Source organism: Zygosaccharomyces rouxii (genome assembly GCF_000026365.1).
Source record: "Zygosaccharomyces rouxii strain CBS732 chromosome D complete sequence".
Taxonomy (NCBI): domain Eukaryota; kingdom Fungi; phylum Ascomycota; class Saccharomycetes; order Saccharomycetales; family Saccharomycetaceae; genus Zygosaccharomyces; species Zygosaccharomyces rouxii.
The window spans coordinates 837,896-851,979 of NC_012993.1; the positions used below are offsets into that span (position 1 = coordinate 837,896).

At 38.5% G+C, this 14,084-nt stretch overlaps 9 protein-coding genes across 9 annotated transcripts; 6 read left to right on the forward strand and 3 right to left on the reverse strand.

The window, feature by feature from the left end:
- Positions 1 to 58: 58 nt before the first annotated feature.
- ZYRO0D09922g (uncharacterized protein) lies at positions 59 to 2,827 on the forward strand (the record flags this gene model as incomplete). The annotated part of the gene is made up of 1 exon (XM_002496820.1): positions 59 to 2,827. The coding sequence occupies one exon, from the start codon at positions 59 to 61 to the stop codon at positions 2,825 to 2,827; it is 2,769 nt and encodes a 922-aa protein (XP_002496865.1).
- Positions 2,828 to 3,075: 248 nt separating this feature from the next.
- On the reverse strand, positions 3,076 to 3,411 carry ZYRO0D09944g (uncharacterized protein; the record flags this gene model as incomplete). The annotated part of the gene is made up of 1 exon (XM_002496821.1): positions 3,076 to 3,411. The coding sequence occupies one exon, from the start codon at positions 3,409 to 3,411 to the stop codon at positions 3,076 to 3,078; it is 336 nt and encodes a 111-aa protein (XP_002496866.1).
- Positions 3,412 to 3,553: 142 nt separating this feature from the next.
- On the forward strand, positions 3,554 to 4,090 carry ZYRO0D09966g (MARVEL domain-containing protein; the record flags this gene model as incomplete). The annotated part of the gene is made up of 1 exon (XM_002496822.1): positions 3,554 to 4,090. The coding sequence occupies one exon, from the start codon at positions 3,554 to 3,556 to the stop codon at positions 4,088 to 4,090; it is 537 nt and encodes a 178-aa protein (XP_002496867.1).
- A 720-nt stretch (positions 4,091 to 4,810) lies between these two features.
- ZYRO0D09988g (uncharacterized protein) lies at positions 4,811 to 7,795 on the forward strand (the record flags this gene model as incomplete). Its single annotated transcript, XM_002496823.1, has 1 exon — positions 4,811 to 7,795. The coding sequence occupies one exon, from the start codon at positions 4,811 to 4,813 to the stop codon at positions 7,793 to 7,795; it is 2,985 nt and encodes a 994-aa protein (XP_002496868.1).
- A 302-nt stretch (positions 7,796 to 8,097) lies between these two features.
- ZYRO0D10010g (uncharacterized protein) lies at positions 8,098 to 9,246 on the forward strand (the record flags this gene model as incomplete). Its single annotated transcript, XM_002496824.1, has 1 exon — positions 8,098 to 9,246. One exon carries the CDS (start codon positions 8,098 to 8,100, stop codon positions 9,244 to 9,246), a length of 1,149 nt encoding a protein of 382 aa, XP_002496869.1.
- Positions 9,247 to 9,279: 33 nt separating this feature from the next.
- On the reverse strand, positions 9,280 to 9,909 carry SYF2 (Syf2p; the record flags this gene model as incomplete). The annotated part of the gene is made up of 1 exon (XM_002496825.1): positions 9,280 to 9,909. The coding sequence occupies one exon, from the start codon at positions 9,907 to 9,909 to the stop codon at positions 9,280 to 9,282; it is 630 nt and encodes a 209-aa protein (XP_002496870.1).
- A 187-nt stretch (positions 9,910 to 10,096) lies between these two features.
- On the forward strand, positions 10,097 to 12,091 carry UTP8 (Utp8p; the record flags this gene model as incomplete). The annotated part of the gene is made up of 1 exon (XM_002496826.1): positions 10,097 to 12,091. The coding sequence occupies one exon, from the start codon at positions 10,097 to 10,099 to the stop codon at positions 12,089 to 12,091; it is 1,995 nt and encodes a 664-aa protein (XP_002496871.1).
- Positions 12,092 to 12,238: 147 nt separating this feature from the next.
- On the forward strand, positions 12,239 to 13,156 carry ZYRO0D10076g (bifunctional triacylglycerol lipase/ester hydrolase; the record flags this gene model as incomplete). Its single annotated transcript, XM_002496827.1, has 1 exon — positions 12,239 to 13,156. One exon carries the CDS (start codon positions 12,239 to 12,241, stop codon positions 13,154 to 13,156), a length of 918 nt encoding a protein of 305 aa, XP_002496872.1.
- A 19-nt stretch (positions 13,157 to 13,175) lies between these two features.
- On the reverse strand, positions 13,176 to 14,006 carry ZYRO0D10098g (uncharacterized protein; the record flags this gene model as incomplete). The annotated part of the gene is made up of 1 exon (XM_002496828.1): positions 13,176 to 14,006. One exon carries the CDS (start codon positions 14,004 to 14,006, stop codon positions 13,176 to 13,178), a length of 831 nt encoding a protein of 276 aa, XP_002496873.1.
- Positions 14,007 to 14,084: the final 78 nt, after the last annotated feature.

Genomic DNA, 14,084 nt, shown 5'->3' on the forward strand with positions numbered 1-14,084 from the left:
TTTTTCTCTTTATTCTGATTTATTCATAAGCGTCTCCCATACGTATAACCTATAACCTATGCTTAACAAATTTTGGCACACCAAAGGTCCGAGTGTGCAAGAGGGGGAAGAAAAAGAAGAAGAATATCAAGATGTGTTTGAGGGAGTTGAGATGAATGGTGAAAATAAGCCTGAAGTGAAGCATGAGGTCCGCGAAACTAACAGTTCCATTGAATCAGAAAAAGTGGATGGCGACTTTGGAAATACTACAAATTATTACTCTGATAAACCAGAAATTGGTGTAGTTGAAACTATAATCTCACCATCAGGTAAAGTGAGTGATGAACAATGGACTGTCCTTTTGAAAAAGGCAGGGTTTGATAATCCTGATAACATAACTGACATTCCTGCTGATTTGAAATATGTGGCTAGTCAAATTGTTAACATGTCATTAGAAGAAGCAGCTGAAGTTTTAAAATTAGGCGCCGAATACCATGCAGATGATCCTAATTTGTCTAGTGATGAATACAACGATTTTGTTAAACTCTCAGAGCTCAATCCCGTTACTTTACATCCTTTTGAAGAAGATGCTCTAGAGTTAAAAGCTGTTGCAGGATTACTTCATTTCCACTCACCTTATAAAGCAGTCAGAGCTTGTGTTAGTCCCCAAGATGATTATGAGAGTCCAGTGGAAACCTTTAGGTCTTATTTTCTAGCATTAGTTTGGGCCATTATTGGATCTGGTTTCAACGAATTTTTTGCCCATAGATTAATGGTTATTACAATTTCTTCGTCTATGGTTCAATTGTTACTTTTCCCCATGGGTAGTCTTTGGGCCAAAATTATGCCATATTGGTCTTTTCCAATTTGGAAAGGTAAGAGAATTCACCTCAATATTCCACAACCTTGGTCACAAAAGGAACAAATGTTTTCTACAGTTTTATTTTCGATTGCGGTTAGCTCTTTTTACATGGACAGTGTTATTTTAACCCTGAAAATGTTTTACAAGGAAAAAGTAAGTTTTGGTTATCAATTTTTCACTTCAATAGCGGTTCAGTTTTTAGGTTTTGGATTTGCGGGCTCATTACGTCGTTTCGTTATTTACCCATCACATGCCATCTGGCCGAGTCAATTACAAACTATGGCATTGAACAAAGCATTGTTCAGTAAAAAAACTGAAAAGGGTGGTCGTGGTTTAACCAGTCAAACTTTTTTCTACATCTGTGTCGCATTTACTTTTTTTTACGAATGGTTACCAACATATCTATTCCAGATATTAAGCACATTCAACTGGATGACTTGGATTAAACCTGATAATTTCAATTTGGCAATGGTAACGGGATCTATGGGTGGTGTTGGTATAAATCCAATTGCATCATTTGATTGGAATGTGATTAACTATTACAGTGCTCTGGTCACGCCTCTTTTTTCATATGCTAATCAAATGGCAGGTGGTTTGATAGCGGCTATTTGCGTCTTAGCGATCTATTATTCTAACCAATTCGACTGTCAATATTTACCCATGTTTTCCAATGCACTATTCACTAATACAGGAACAGAATACGATGTCACAAGTATTATTAACAGTAAAGCTGAAGTCGATGTTAACAAATATCAAAATTATTCACCCCCATATTATAGTGCTGGTAACTTATTCTGTTATGGTGTCTTCATTGCCTCTTATCCACTACTATTTGCCTATTCATTCCTTACCCAATGGAAAGTTCTATTGAGGGCTTTTAAAGATTGGGCAAGTGCAATTTGGTCTTTAACCAAGAAACATACTTGGTTATATTCTTGGAGAGAAAGTTCACATGCATTAGAAGAATTTCATGATCCTCATTCAAGAATGATGCGCCGTTACAATGAAGTCCCCGATTGGTGGTACTACATTGTCTTAATCCTATCAATCGTTATTGGAATTGCTGCACTTGAAGGGTACCATACAAACACCCCGATTTGGTCACTTTTCATGGCAGTTGGATTAAACGCAGTATTCTTGATCCCAATTACCATCTTAGAAGCTACCACTGCATTGCAATTAGGTTTGAACGTTTTGATCGAAATCATTATGGGTTATGCGTTACCTGGTAACCCACAAGCATTAATGCTTATCAAGGCATTTGGTTACAACATTGATGGTCAAGCCGATTCTTATGTTGGTAATCTAAAACTAGGTCATTACTCTAAAATTCCTCCAATGGCGTTGTTTAGAGGCCAAATGTTTATGGTTTTAATACAAACTCTGGTTTCCCTAGGTGTTCTAAACTGGTCAATCAGTAACATTAAAGATTACTGTCAACCAAACCAAGAATCGAAATTCACTTGTCCAGATGCTATCACTTACTACAATGCATCTGTCCTCTGGGGTGCTATTGGTCCCAAACGTATTTTTGAAGGTGTTTACCCTATTTTGAAATGGTGTTGGCTAATCGGAGCTATCATCGGGATCGGATTGGGTCTGTGGAAACTACTGATCCCCCGTTTCTATCCCCTCTGGTTTAATCCATTATTAGTCGTTGGCGGTATGCTAAACATGGCACCACCGTACAATCTAACATATATGACTCCGGGTGCCATTGCCAATTTTTTCTCACAATTTTACATGCGCAAGTATCACCTAAGAATATGGCAAAAATATAACTATGTCTTAGTGGCAGGTTTCCAAACAGGCTTAGTCATATCTTCAATTATTATATTCTTTTCTGTCCAGTACAAAGAAAAACCTATCAGTTGGTGGGGCAATGACGTTATTAACAACGGTCTTGATGCTGCAGGTCCGCCGAAGAAAAACGTTTCACTAACTCCGAGAGGTTATTTTGGTCCAGAATACGGCCATTTTCCGTGATTGCATAATCCGTTACCACTATTAAATATCTCCCCTATTTATTTCTATTATGTATGTATTTAATTCTTTATCTATCCTTACTTTCTTTACCCTTTTCTACAATGTCTCCCATTTAGTACCCCTCGTCCCCCCCTCGTCCCCTCCGCTTATTCCCTCTCCGTCTCCCTCCCCAATACCACGTGACAAAGCCGCCAAGGAACTCTCTTAGTTAAGCAGTCCTACTTACCATGTCACCCGGCCCGCGGCTCTTATATAGCCCCAATGGGGCATGAAACGAGAATACGGAAGGTGCAACGACGGTGAAAAGAACAAAAAGAATAACAATAATACGAAGGAAAAGAAAAACGGCCCGAGATCTCGCAAACAGCAAACGCCAGTCTATTTACATGTTTCCGAATTAGAGGAATCCATAGCTTTAAACGGTGACAGATTTCCATATGTGGTATTTCAAGGGGGTAAACAACGCCCGGTCCGGAATAAGTAACTCGGGGTCTTTCTTTTAAGTTCCCCCTAAGCTCTCCATTACCTTTTTCAGCGATAGACTCTTGGGATTTCTTGCTAACCGCTTTGCTCTCTAAAACCATCAGAAGATCGTTATAAAGGGATGTTTTTTTTGCTTAGTCGTTGGGAGTAGAGATGTTTCTTTCTCTTACACTTTTACAGCTAGTTTCTATTCTATATCTTTAAAGAGTACAATTATACAAACATTAATACCAGTGAGAAGAAATGTTAGCTCTAACTGACAACATCCTACGTGCAGTGAATTTCTGCTTTTTCGTCATTCTATTGGGTCTAGTTGGTAAACTTATCCAGAGTGAGAAACATGGCCACAACTCAAGAGTGAACTTCTGTATGTTTGCTGCTGCCTTCGGTATCGTTGCAGACTCTTTCTACGGTATTTTGGCCAACATCTTTGTTCCATTTGCTTTCCCAGTTATTTTGTTCATCTTAGACTTTTTGAACTTCGTTTTCACTTTTACCGCTGCTACTGCTCTAGCTGTTGGTATCAGGACTCACAGCTGTACAAACAGACACTACTTGGACTCTAACAAAATCACTCAAGGTTCTACTTCTAGATGTAGAGAAGCACAAGCAGTTGTTGCATTCTTCTACTTTGCATTCTTCATCTTTTTGTTCAAGATGGTTATGAGCTTCTTGAGTCTATTGAGTAACGGTGCCTTTGGTTCAAGCTCTGGTTTCAGCTCAAGAAGAAGAAGAACTCAGCAAGCAAACGTTGGTGTTCCTACAATCTCTCAAGTATAATGATTGAGAAGGCGATGAGATGAGATGCGGCTGATAGGGCAGCTGCGATCTGTAACAATACCCTGCGGGAGAAGATGCAATCGAGAAGATGCAAACAATTCAAATTTTAGTGCAAAAAGTAGTAGATTTCGTTCTTCACTAATAGGCTTATCATATCCTTTTTTTTTTTTTTTTTTATTATTATTATTATTATATCAACTTTTTTCACTTTTACTTTTTTTAATCTAATAGTTTTTCTATAATCTTTAATTAGTTGAAATTTCAAGGAGGGGATCATCTTCTTCATCTTTTACTGTCAAACAAATCCTTAATGTGAGATCTGGAGTCTTCCTGGACTGAAGGGCAAGGCAAGGAAGGACAATTCTTTGTTTTCCTCTTTCTATCTTGAATTCCTGCTTATGTCCCTGTTTAGAAATAGTTTACCAATATTTCTTTTAGGTAACTTGGAAGTACTGGAGTAATTCCCCCTTTTCCAGTTTGCGATGAGCAAGCAAGCTGGTTTAGAACATTATTTTTTGCAAAGAAGCAGCGATGACTACCTACTGCTTTTAGCACCATCATCACAACCACCTTTAAAGGGAAAAGGATTTTTTCTTAACTAGTTTTAAAAGTGATCAAATATAATAACAGAAGGGAAAGTAAGTGGTTGTCATTAAAGTAAGTAAAAAAAGAAGGGTCTGATAAAAGATTGATTATCGTTACACATCGAATAGAATTATAATGTTTCGTAGTAAGCGTCCTGACCCATTTACGGGGCTTTACGAAGAAGCTCACAGGAGGGAGCAAGCAAGAAAAGGTACTTTTTTAACACAAGTTGTTAACAGTGATGGTGCAAATCTTTTAGATGTTGCGGATCGTGCGGAAAAAAGTCCATCTATTAAATCATCGAGTAGGGCATCTGCTAGAAAATCACATCTTGGTGAATTTGCATCTCCTTTTAGATTGGAAAGCAATGAAAAGGACGCTGAGAAACGTAGATTGCAAAGATTCCCTACCGTCAGTCCAAATTCTGTCTTTTCTAAAGTACATCCAAAGGAATTAGGGTATAGGACTATGGGTCGTGGATCTAGAAGGGCCAAAGATATCCAATTTCCAATCTACTTGAGAGAGAACGAAGCTAGACAGGATCAGTTGCTGACGGAGGTTGAAATTAGAGAACAGAAATTAGCTTATATCAAGAATTCACAGATTGTTCACGATTATACTGAAGGCGGTAAGAAGAAGAGTGGAGCAAAGAAGGGAGTCAAATCTACGAAATCGAAACCTTCTGCAAAGTCACCTGGAAAGCCTGCAATCAAGGCAGTGTCAAAGTCCAATGATGAATTAGAGACTATTCCTGATAATGAAGTTGGGTCTCAATATACTTTTGAAACTTTGCCCGACGGTGCAAGTTATGACTATTTGATCGAGACGGAAGAAGTTCCAGCGGGTGCTGCGCATGGTAAAATGTCTTCCAAACCGGTTAAATTAGTCAGAAAGGGTGAAAAAGAGTCGAAGAAGGAGGAAGCGACACCCGATGCTGAAAGTTTCAATTCTAAAGGACCTTCACCAGAACCTGCCACCCCAGAGGCCGGACTAAAATCCAAAGCCGAGGAACAAGCAGGTAATGAGCTAAAAGAGGTTCCGGAGACCAGTTCAACCTCTAAAAAGGCAGAATCTAAAGTTGAATCCAGCGCCAAGGATGTCGTTGGTGATGAAAAAGCCGAAAAAGCCGAAAAAACCGAAAATCTTTTGGATAGATCTGAACCGCTAGATGCGGCAAAGGATTCAGCTGACAAGGCAACAAGATTCAAGGAAGGCCCAGTTGAAAAGATTCCAGATACAGTTATCGGTGATGAAACTTTAGAAATTGCTCCGGAGAAAGGTGCTCACGGTGCAGCCGCAGATGTTAAGAAAGGAGCAAAGGAAGCTAAGAAACAATCTGAATCTGATGAAGGCGTTGTTGAAGCAACAAAAGTTGCAGCTGGTGAACCTGAATCTTACGAAGGTGCTGGCGTTACAGAGAATGATAGTACACCAGGACCCATGGTCGATGATGTACACAGTGATGTTTCTGTTACTTCACCACCCGTTGACTATGCCGCCGTACCTCGTGTAGTTACTTTCCCTGAAGTGGAAAAGAAGAGATCTATATTCAGTATCTTTGGCCGTAAGAAGAAATCTCAGAATCGTGCACCAAATCCATTGGCAACTCCAGAAAATCCTGAAATATTAGTGAAAACAGATAGGGAAGGATTTTTATCAAAGGCAGTTTACGATAAGGTGAAATACGAAAATCATAAGCATTCTGAATGGTTAACTGAATTTATTAGCTCTGAAAAGAAAAGATACGAAGAGAAACAGGTGGATTATGATAATAGATTAGAAGAACTGAAGAAAGAGGTCGAAAAATTGGAAGAATCCATGCAAGAGATTAAGGATGATGCTAATGAATTAATAGAAATTAGACACGGCAGATTGTCGAAGAAATTCTTAGAGTCAACTCAACAATATATTGAGAAGAAGAATGCAATTTTCCACGAGACTAAAGCTATTCAAGATCAGAAGGACAAGGAAACTGATGAAATTAAACACAGACAAGAAGAAGTACAAAAAGAAATTGCTGCTCTTAATGCCGAAAAGGATAATATTCACCGTGAATTCATTGGATGGACTAATCGTCTGGCTGATTATTCCGCTCATTTGGATGCAAAGATGTATAGTTTGCACACTCTTCAACAAAAGCATACCAAAACTCAGGCTCAAATAGATGAATTGTCCCACAAGAAGGCCGTTTTAGAAAAAGAAATGGCTGCTCATAAGGAAACACATGCTAAAAATACAAAAGCAGTTGAAAAACATGCCAATAAGGAATATTTACCTAAAGTCCATGAAATCGATGATAAGATCTCAAACCTTCTCGGTGAATTGTCTGTGATTAAACAGGAGAGTGCTAATGAAAAGTTGAAATTGGGTAGTATTACCAAGAAATTGGAAAGTGAAAGACAAGCTCACGAGGAGCAATTGAAATTAGAAGCAGAAGAGCGTGAACGTAAAGAAAAAGATCTTTTGGGTAAACAGCGTGAGGAACATGAGGCAGTTGCTGCTGGATTGAAGAAACAGCATGAGGAGGAGTTAAGGAAAATGAAGCAAGATTACGAAAAGCGGTTACAAGAGCTTAAGGAACACCAGAGCAAACAAACTGCTGAAGCTGAAGCTACAAAGGCCAGAGCTGCTGAAAATGAGACCCATGGTGGTGTCGCTACACATAGTGTTAAGTCTTCTGGTGCTTCTGGTGCCTCTGGTACAGATGGTATCAAGTCCACTGGGGCCAAGTCCACTGGAGCCAAGTCTACCGGGGCCAAGTCTACCGACGCCAAGTCTACCGGGGCCAAGTCTACCGACGCCAAGTCTACCGACGCTAAACCAAATGCAACGAAATCTGGTGTTGGTGCCACTACCAAGTCTACGGGACCCCAGGCAACTGATAGCACCTCTGGTAAAGTTCACAACCCATTTACTGATTCTGGTGTCACCAAGTCCAAGGAAACTCGCGAATTGACCGATAATCAGGGTAAACCAAGTGGGGTAGTACCTTATGGTTCTAACGTTGCTTCTGGATCTACAGCTAATGACAATAGAAACACAAAGCAGAATCCCTCTGCTTCTAGGGAGAGCTCACTTTTCGACTACGAAACTGAAGAGGAAATCAGATCAGTATACTAATAATAGTCCATTATATTCCTCTTTTTTTCTTTCTTTTTAATATCTGTTGCTGAATTATATCTACTGTATTATCTAAAGTATATAATATGATTTTGTCGTCTTATAATAATCTTACTACTTACTATTGGTATTGTTTTCTCTTCTGTTAGGGCATCAAGGGCTCCCTTGCCTTTTCGCAAACACACGGTTTCAGCAACTCTTAACGCTAAGTCCTACGTTTAACTTCAACCAAAAACATAGTATCAAAGGGTCAATTGAACAGTAAGAGGTCCCAGCTTGACTGTTAAATTTCTTAAGAAACCATGTCAGAGTATTTTTCAAGTTTTTCATTCAAAAATCTTGGTGATTCTATTGCCAATGCTGCTCATAGGACTCAAGATAAGTTAAGCAATGCAGTTGCCAACGTGAATCTAAATGATCCGCAGACTAGACTATCCATCAAGACACGTACTAGATATTTAAAAGAGACATTGGGTGCGGTTGATGAGATTAGTAAATTACCACCCCAGTACGTTCTTTTAGAGAGAAAATCTGATGCCCTTGAGAAGGCATGTAAAAGAATGTTGTTAGTGACTCAAACTTTTGAAGTAGAAGGATATGATTATCCACCAAATTTACCTGAAAGTTTCTCAGATTGGTGGTCTGGTAGTAAAGAAGGATGGTTTGGATCAACAAAACAGGATGAAGATGGAGAATCGAAGATCCAAACCGATGGATCCTCTAAGGATCCATTAATGCCACGTTCATTTGCACAAGCGATAGCCAAGGCATCTCATGAGTGTGGTGAAGCTTATCAAAATTCACAAAAATCTGAAAAGAAACAAATCGATGAAGACGAAGATGATGTTAATTTGGTTGAAATGTTTAATACATTATCGATTTGCTACAGAAACATCGATGAAGGTAAGGATGAAATGGATAAATCAATTGCTCGTGAATTTAACGATAAATTAGAACAATTGTTGAATCGAGACTTTAAAAAGATACACGTTTTGCGTAATAAAGTGGAAAACTCTAGGCTAAAATTCGATACCATGCGTTATGAAATGAGGTTGAAAGAGAAAGAAGAGAAAGAAGAGAATGAAAATACAGCAAACGCAGATGAGGGACCTTCTAACAAAAATCAACAAGAGCCTACCAATGAACCCGCTAAAGAGGAGGAAAAGCCAACGCCTGCAGAACCAGCTGAAGCTCAGCATACTACCAAGACAGAAAATTCTAATAAAGAACCGATGGTAGAAAAACCTGAGGATAACAAATTACTCGAACAATTGGAGGATGAATTTGTTTCCAATACTAGTGAAGCAGTTGAAACAATGACATCTATTGTAGAAGGTTCCGAAATCTTAAGGTTAATGAAACTTTTCCAAAACTTGCAATTAGTCTACTATAGACAATGTGTGCAAGAGATGGAAGCTAGTCTGAAGGGTTTGAATGATTTAGAAAATTGAGCAGCAGCAGCATCTTTTTTTTTTTTTTTTTGTTTAGGGACTCTGGGGCATTTGTCTGTCCAATTTCTCATTAAACTGTTTATTCTTTTCATTGATGTATCCACCGCCGCTTGAAGCATTTTGCACATTGGATCTTTCCATCTCTCTCCTCCTAGCCTCGTACCTTTCAGTAGCGGTCTTATCCATATCCTTTGCCAATTTTTTAACCAGCTGATCATCATCTTTAATGGTCAACTTTCCTGTCTTTGGATTTCTATTCATTTTTTGGATACTACCACCATTTGTATACCTATTTTGAAGCATTGTATCCTTATGCAGTTTATTCAGTTCCTTATCATAAGTGTACTTGGCCATATCTTGCAAATTACCAGAGTCTCTTTTATTAGTCTGGTCACGCTGTCTTGAATTCCATTCCTCATATTGCTGGATAGTATAATTCATCAACTGGTTTCCATGCTTATCATCTTGTGTTGGTAACGATGGCTCAGGGGCTTCCAGTTGGTATACCCTAGGTTTACGACCTGCTGCCAGTTCTTTGGACTCTGCATTTACTAGTTTCCTATTCTCTACGGAAATCTCCCAGCTCTTTTTCTTTAAAGCATTGAAGTCTTTGATAAATTGGTCTAAATCCATTTGAGAGCCCTGAGAACCTTTTATTGCCATAAAGAGTTGCTATCGAACCCACTATTGCTTATGAACTGATTATCTCATCGAATCCATGCCAAATATTAGATCATCCGTAACGGGCATGTAGTTTTTCACTATGGAGAATTGACAAAAAAAAATTTGAGATGAGATGAGATGAGATGAGCACTTCTGATAGTGAATAAAAACACTGAAGCTATCAAATATGCCCTCGATTTTCCAACCATTTAGGTTGTCAGTATTGCCAAGAATTGGTGCATTGTCGAATTATGAAGTTCAATCCGATTACCTGCGAGTTTCTAGCGATATTTCTCCAAACTCCAACAAGATCACAATTGGTATATCTGAGTCTGCTATCTCTCAATACATTTTGAATCCTACACCTAAACTATTGTCGAATATCTCTATACCATCTACTAATGTTGTTAGCGCTTGCGATGTAGCGACTTTAGCTGATGACAAGGAAATTTGGTGCTACTGTGTTAAATCTGGTAAGAGTCACTTTTTAAATGCATCAGTTAAACCTGTAGATGCAGACACTGTTTTGGATACTGATGGTGGTGACAAGACTGAAGATTTCAAAATAAAAATGGATAGTAAAGTTGTGGGGATTAAAATTATTCCCGACTACAAAGCTATTGTTGTTGTACTCGAAAGTGGATTAATACAGTATTATGACTTCCAATTGCAAAAACTTTCTTCATTAGACATTTCTTATCAAAACGTGAAAGTGGTTAATTATTTTAGTGAAAATGGTCAAAATTTCATGTTTGTTTTAAGTGGATTTGAAAATAATAAAGTATGCTTTAAACTTTTCGAATTACTTTACCATGATGGTAAGAGACACACTCCTATTAAGGAATTGAGTACCACAATCTTGGAGAACTTCAATTTGGATCAATCCAAGTTGTGTTACCAATCCGGTAAACTTTATCAATTGGAAGGCTCCACCATCAAGACGTATGCTTTGCCTCAATGCCATCTGGTGCAAACTACCCATCTACCCATGATTCTAGATCCAAATTCGCAAAAGGTTTCGCTGGCACCTGTATCCACAAACAGAATTTTGTTGACAGTTAACAATCAAGTGTATTTGTTGGACCTAGTGCATTCATCGGTGCTTTCTGAAAGAACATTGACCCATGCAAAAACTTTCCAATTGTTAAGGTCAGCACCTCTCAATGTATCTTCCTCATTGAAAGGTTCTGAGTTCGCAACAAGAACTCTAGCCATCGGTGTTACTACAAAGAATGGCAACAATCCAACATCTGCATTGGAAGTAATAAATGTTGATGTGGGGACAGGTACGCTAAAGGATTCCTTAGGCAAAAGTTTCCAATCCATTAATGATTCAAAGACCCATAATTTGCAACCGCTTTTCTCTGATGATGAAAGTGATGCTGGTGATAATGCTGATTCAGATGAAGTGGTAGCATTTGCATATGAAGATATCTTTAAAGAACTTTCCAAGAATAATAAAAGCATTAGTAAATTTGATAGCACTTTCGCCAAAAGATTAAACATCCAGGAGGAACACTATACTGATAGAGAAAGATTTATTTGTGACCAAGAATTTTTAAGCAAAGTGGTTCGCTTGATTCTCGATAGTTTTGATCAAGAATACCCAAGAGCGCTTACATTTCTACTAACACATCCACTCTTCCCAACAGATTGCACAAGAGGACTGTTGGAACGCTTTAGAAACCATCCAAGACTTTTCAAACAAGCTATAGTTACATGTCCCAATTTACCTCTCGATGATCTTTTATCTGAACTTTTCTCTATTAATAATGGCGAGCTTTGTCTTGACATTTCACTTAGAATTTTACAAGATTTTACAACGGATATGATTAAAGATGAGGTTAAGAAATTGAATAAGGTGGATGTTCACAATTTTGTAAACTTCTTGATCAGTCCAAAGGATGAGGAATTGATTCAAAATAAAAGCACCTATGAATTGTTCCAACTTTTGTCACTAGTAATAGATGCTATTGGTCTTTTCGCCCTAGATGGAGCTCTCCTACAACGTCTATCAGATTATATCGATGAGCAAGTATACTTAGCGGAGAGAAATGCCAGGCTTTGGAACTTGTTAGATACTAGAAATAAGAACCGTGGTGCTACCGGTTCATTAGCAGGAAGCTCAAGAGCTAAAGAGCAGACTCTACCTAAATACACCGTCGAGTATTTAGAATTGTGATAAAAATAAATAGACTTATGATCCTCGTGATTGGTGTTATCGGAGCAATTACTATTTGCTGCGATCCATCTGTATATAAAAGAACTCAAACTGAATTAAAATCCTCGAGGATCACTGGAACAACACCGAGACTTCGAACAAAAAAAGATGAGTATAAGATATTTAGCTGGAGCAAGATTACCGACATCTGTCTTACATATCAAACCTAAATCTCCTTCGCCATCGTCGCCGTTATTCGTATGGATTCCTGGTAATCCCGGTATTGTTCAGTACTATGAAGAATTTTTGAATCTATTGCATGAGAAATATGATTCGTTCGAGATCCTAGCTATCTCTCATGCTGGTATGGCAACAGAAGATCCTGACTTGCAGAAACGTAAAGCCACGATTTACACATTGGACGATCAGATTCAACATAAAGTGGAAATCATCAATCAATTCTCGGCGAAGGATAGACCCTTGATAGTAATGGGCCATTCTGTTGGTGCATATATGGCTCAACATGTAGTTTTAGCTGAGAAACTATTAGGCAGAGTCGTTAAATTGGGCCTTATAACGCCTACCGTTGTCGATATTCATCGTTCTCAGAAGGGAACTCAGCTTACAAGAGCATTTTACTGGGTCAAGTATTTGCCAGATATTGCAGCATGGGTAAGTGACATGTTATTCAACAAGCTATCATCCATCATGTTCACAGACCAAGTTATATCGCTTTTCATGGGGGTAGATAAGGAAAGTGTACCTGTGGCTACATCTAAATCTTTAGTACAAAATCCAGAAATCATCAGACAAGCGTTAGGGTTAGCCGCCTTGGAAATGCAACAAATTAGAGGTTGTTGGCCATTCCAAAAGAAACTAATCGACCACTGTAATTCGAACGAAATTGAAACGAAGTTTGTTTTCAGCGCTAACGATCCATGGGTTTCTAACGCTACGAGAGAAGCTCTTATGGTATTCTATAGGGAAAACTATAGAGATCGTAATTTAGAAATTTCTGTTTCTCAAGACCTCGCTCATTCCTTCATTGTTAAACATTCCAAATACATTGTTGATGAATACTTTTAGTATTATAGAAATAATATGACTAGTTTAAATCGAACTGGAATTTTAGTTGCTCAGCAGGATGATCTGGAGATCTTTGAGAGACTTGCTCATCTGAATTGTGGAGTACTCTTTCTACAAATGTAACCTTCTGACGATCTTTACTCACTAGCAGAACAATTTGAGATCTCGTTCCATAAAATCCTGCATGTGTAGTCGTACCTAGATTCAAATCGGGTGGAAATTTCAAAGGTGGTACAAATATAGATTGCTTTGTGACATCAGAACTTTTTAACAGTTCTTCGGATTGCCAATCCAACCCAGGACTTGTGGATGCCACCTGGAAGCATTTCGATATGAAACTATCTTGATCTTCATTTACATTGTCTTCAATAAGCTTACGCAGATTCTTTTTAGCCAACTGGACTTTAGGCCACGTCTCTTCACCTTGGTATCGATATACATCGTTGGAGACCACCATGTATGAACTGTCGTCTTGCGATTCATTATTGGTCAATACGTCATGGGTCTGACGGAGAGAATCAATGATTTTGTATTGCCCATTTTTACAATCACCATAGAAGAAGTTGAAATCACCTGTATTATCTAATTCACTAAACTGATTGGCAAACTTATTATACGAATTCCATTGTTCCCAGTCCAAATCATGCTGTGAAAGAAAGGCTGTAGGTACTTTACCTCTTGAACTTAGATGTAGTGGATGTCCGCGTTGAGCACCTTGATCAAGCTTTAAATTTAATACGGTACCAACCCTACCATCCTTGTTAATACCACACCATGTACCAAACTTGTGGGCTCTATGCTCTGGGGTACATCGTAGGGGCAGAGGATATATCCATCGTCTTGCCAACATGCAATATGAGCTTCACGTCCAAAGAACTCATCTCTGTTTGATATTAATACTAGTTCGTAGTCTGGATGAGACCTAGAT